Here is a 3709-nt window from a genome sequence, read left to right as displayed (position 1 = left end):
CCATCACAAAGACACAATTCACAATATTCTCTGAAGTTGAAAAAAAAACTAGAGAGTGTTCAGTTTATAAATCTCACCTTTCAATACACGATTTTCTATCTTTTATATATTAAAATTAAATTAATCAAGGGTTAAGGTTGCATCCAGTTTTCTGAGAGAATCTATTTCCGGAATAGATCAATATAGAATTGCAATTATAAACTTTCATCATAAACTAAGTTAAAAAAACATTAACCATACAGTTTCACAATCGTATTTAAATTTAGACTACCCACGTTTTAAGAGTTAGTGAAATTCCATATAATTTTGTACAGATGAACAAGAGATAAAATGAAAAGGCCCAAAAGGTAAGACTAAGAGTAAGAGAAGCTAGGCTGGTCATCATCTTCCTCATGCTAGGACCAAAAAAAGTAAACTTATTATTAGAAAAGTGCCAAATCCTTAATTTCGCACCGACACAAACACACATGATACGAGATAAGAAAGTATATTGTTATAAAAATGAGTCAGGTCTCGCTTTGCAGAGTCACATGTTCCTGTTGTTAGTTAGTAGTACAGCAAACTTGCCATAAGATCCACTGGAAGCCAGCTCTTCATTCATCCAATTATTACACTATATCATAGAATAGAAAGGGTATTCTTTAAGACAAAAATAGCTATTAGTCTCATTGTCTCAACAAATTCTAATTACTCTCTCTTATTTTAAGTTCACATTACAAAATCAAACAAAAGCAAACTAAAAACGAGGTTGATTGGGCGGTGGAGGAAACATTAGTAGCATCAAGCAAGCAGCGGAAGAAAAGAAAAGAAAAGACAACGCAAAAGGTTGTTGTGAGCGATTTCACACCAAAAACAGAAACAGAAACAATGCTTGGAAGAATGACGGTTGAAGAACAAAGAGACAAAGAAAGAGGCATTGTTCTTCTTCCATCGAAAAAACATAGCGGCATGGTTGCATTCTCCCTCTTCATCCTCTGTTCCTTAATCCTCCTCGTTCAGCCTTCTTCTTCTTCGACCCAACAACCCCCCAATTTAGACCCCGACAGCATCTACCTCCTCGGCGACGCCCACGTTGTCACCGCCGCCGACGCCGACTCCCACGTGCGGCTCACGCGCCCCGCGCCTTCCTCCTCCGGCATCCTCCGCCGCCGGGAGCCACTCGCCTTCGCGGACCCCACGTCGCTCTCCACGGAGTTCTCCTTCTCCGTCACCGGCCACGGCCACGGCCTCCTCCTCGTCCTCGCCGCCGGCGGCAACCTCTCGAATTACGTCGGCGTGGAGTTCGACACGTCCAAGGACGACAACGTCGGAGACCCGAACGCGAACCACGTCGGCATCGACGTCGGAAGCCACGTGTCGGTCGCCGTCGCGAATGTTTCCGACGTGCATTTGGTTCTCAACAACGGGGAAAAGTTGAACGCTTGGGTTGATTACGAAGCCAGTTCTAAGGTTTTGGAAGTTAGGTTAAGCAAATGGGGTGCACAAAAGCCTTCTGATCCCATTGTTTCTCATGACATTGATTTTTCCAAGATTTGGGGTGCGAATCCTGTGATTGCGGGCATAAGCTCTTCCAATGGGGCCCACTCGGTTCAGGTTGTTAGTGTCTATTCATGGAAGCTTAGTTTGAAGAAGGTTTCAGTTTCAAATGGGTTGCATTCTCTACCTGCGGATCCTCATGGTAATAATAATAATAAGTTTGAGGATGAGCATAAGAAGCTGTGTCCCTTGACGGTTCTCGCTGGGGTTATTTTTGGAACTGGGTGTGTTGCGATGGTGACGTTCGTGGTGCTTTTTATGTGGGTGATTTTCTTCCAAAAGGGTGAAGAGGAGTCTCTTGTGAAAATCCCTAATCACCCTTCTTCGGATGTCAGGTATGAGAGAATTGATGTGGCTGTTGACAAGAATGCGCATTCTTCAAACTTTTGTTAGAGTTAGAGTGTAGGTGATCCCTGATGATCAATGTTGTTTTTGTAATGTAACTTTTGTTTTTGTGATGTGGAGGATATATACACTTTTGTAGGAGATTGTGATACTGTAAATTTATTTGTAATCGATTATGTAAAATATATGTGTGCGTGTGCACGCCCTGCTTGGGAACCACTTTGGTTTTAATTTTATTGTAACATTTGATTCTTGACAGCGTATAATGGCCATGCTTGCAGTTGCAGCTGTGATATTCTAGTTATTGTTTACTTCTTCGTTGTCGTGTGTTGGGTTTGAGCGAAATTTCATTAAATATTATTATGGATAGTTTCTTATTGTTGTATTCATGGATATGCGGAAGATGTTTAGAATGTCTGTGAAAGATTGAAAAGATATGTGAGAGATTTGATTGTAATAGAAAACTAAGCTAGGAATGTTATTTAAGGGTGGTTACTTATGAGAAAGAGTGCAAGAGAGATTGTTTTGTAACGAAGCTTATAGGATTGATTGTGTTCTATTGCAAATTTGGCAGTTCTCATCCGTGGATGTAAGCTTATTGTTAAATTGTGTGTAATTTGTTTGAGAGTGGTGAATTGTGATGCCTTTTCCTGTTACTAATATTTATATGTGCATGTGCTGAAGAGAATGTGGCATTTTCCAATTAGAGTGAAGGGGATGTGGTATCCTCCAACAATATTGAAATGAGGGATGTGGTATTCTCCCCTGACATAAGGGCTACATATATAACATAACCTCTATCTTACCTGAAATCCTATATCCCTTGGTCTCTCCAAAGACTTTTTTTGAGAAAAGTCTTTAAAGGTGTTTAGAAAAACTTCTCCGTGCCTTCTGAAAATAATTTGCAATTTCTATAAATTCTTGTGAGTTTATTTCAATAAGTTTTTAAATCATGTTTTAAATTCAAGTTTTATGAATAAATAAAAAATAGACTTTATTATAATTAGTTAGCTAGGTTTTTTTCTTACATTAATTATTAACCAAACTAATACTTCCTATTCGTAATAAAAAGAAAACTTATCTAAATTTCTTTTTCAATTTATTGTAATAAGTTTCATATTGACCTGACAAGATGAACACTTAATTTAGTGGTTTACGTAAACATATTCTTTGTCAATTTCATTTCCACTTATAGTGGCAAATAAAGTGCTTGGTGAATTTTGTGCCCGACCATGTTTTTATTCTTGGTGGCATTCTTCTTAAGAAAGAAATTTACTTTGATGAAACTGAGGTGAGAACAATGCCAGGAAATAAAAGAAGTTTGACATGATGGCAGAGTGATTGTTAGATAGAATAAATTGTCAGTTATGATTATGTTTGGGCAGTTATGATTATATTGTACCAGACGTCATGTTCAATTTTTAACTTCTTTTATTAGTTAAAAAATTTGTTTATTATTTGATAAACAAATTTTTGTAAGTAATTTTTAATATTTTTTAAAATGCAATTTCAAGTAATATTTTTTAAAATTATAATATCTCATTTCTAGTTTTTTTATTTTTTTTTTATTTTTATTTTTAATATATTTATCCAATTTCTTAATTATTATTTTAAATATATAATAATTTTATTATTTTTTTGTCATTTTATATTTAAATGTTTATAATTTAATAAGTTAATATATTTTGAAGTAATTTTACCAACATAATTTATATTGCATTTTTCATAGGTTTGAGAGAGGGGGGGGGGGGGGGGGGATAAGATTTTTTTTTTTTGTGGGCTTCGGTTCTTACATGAATGGCATTAAAAAATTAGGGGGTTGTTATTG

The 3709-nt window shown here is 36.3% G+C and overlaps 1 protein-coding gene across 1 annotated transcript; it reads left to right on the top strand.

The window, feature by feature from the left end:
* The first annotated feature begins 533 nt into the window (after positions 1-533).
* Positions 534-2185, top strand: LOC114395437 (lectin-like protein). Its single transcript, XM_028357219.1, has one exon. The coding sequence runs from the start codon at positions 868-870 to the stop codon at positions 1927-1929; it is 1062 nt and encodes a 353-aa protein (XP_028213020.1). The 5' UTR covers positions 534-867; the 3' UTR covers positions 1930-2185.
* The last annotated feature ends 1524 nt before the right edge of the window (positions 2186-3709 follow it).

This window comes from Glycine soja, chromosome 18 (assembly GCF_004193775.1).
Source record: "Glycine soja cultivar W05 chromosome 18, ASM419377v2, whole genome shotgun sequence".
Lineage (NCBI taxonomy): Eukaryota > Viridiplantae > Streptophyta > Magnoliopsida > Fabales > Fabaceae > Glycine > Glycine soja.
The sequence above is the reverse complement of the archived record's forward strand: the minus strand, read 5'-3'. Positions and strand labels throughout refer to the sequence as shown.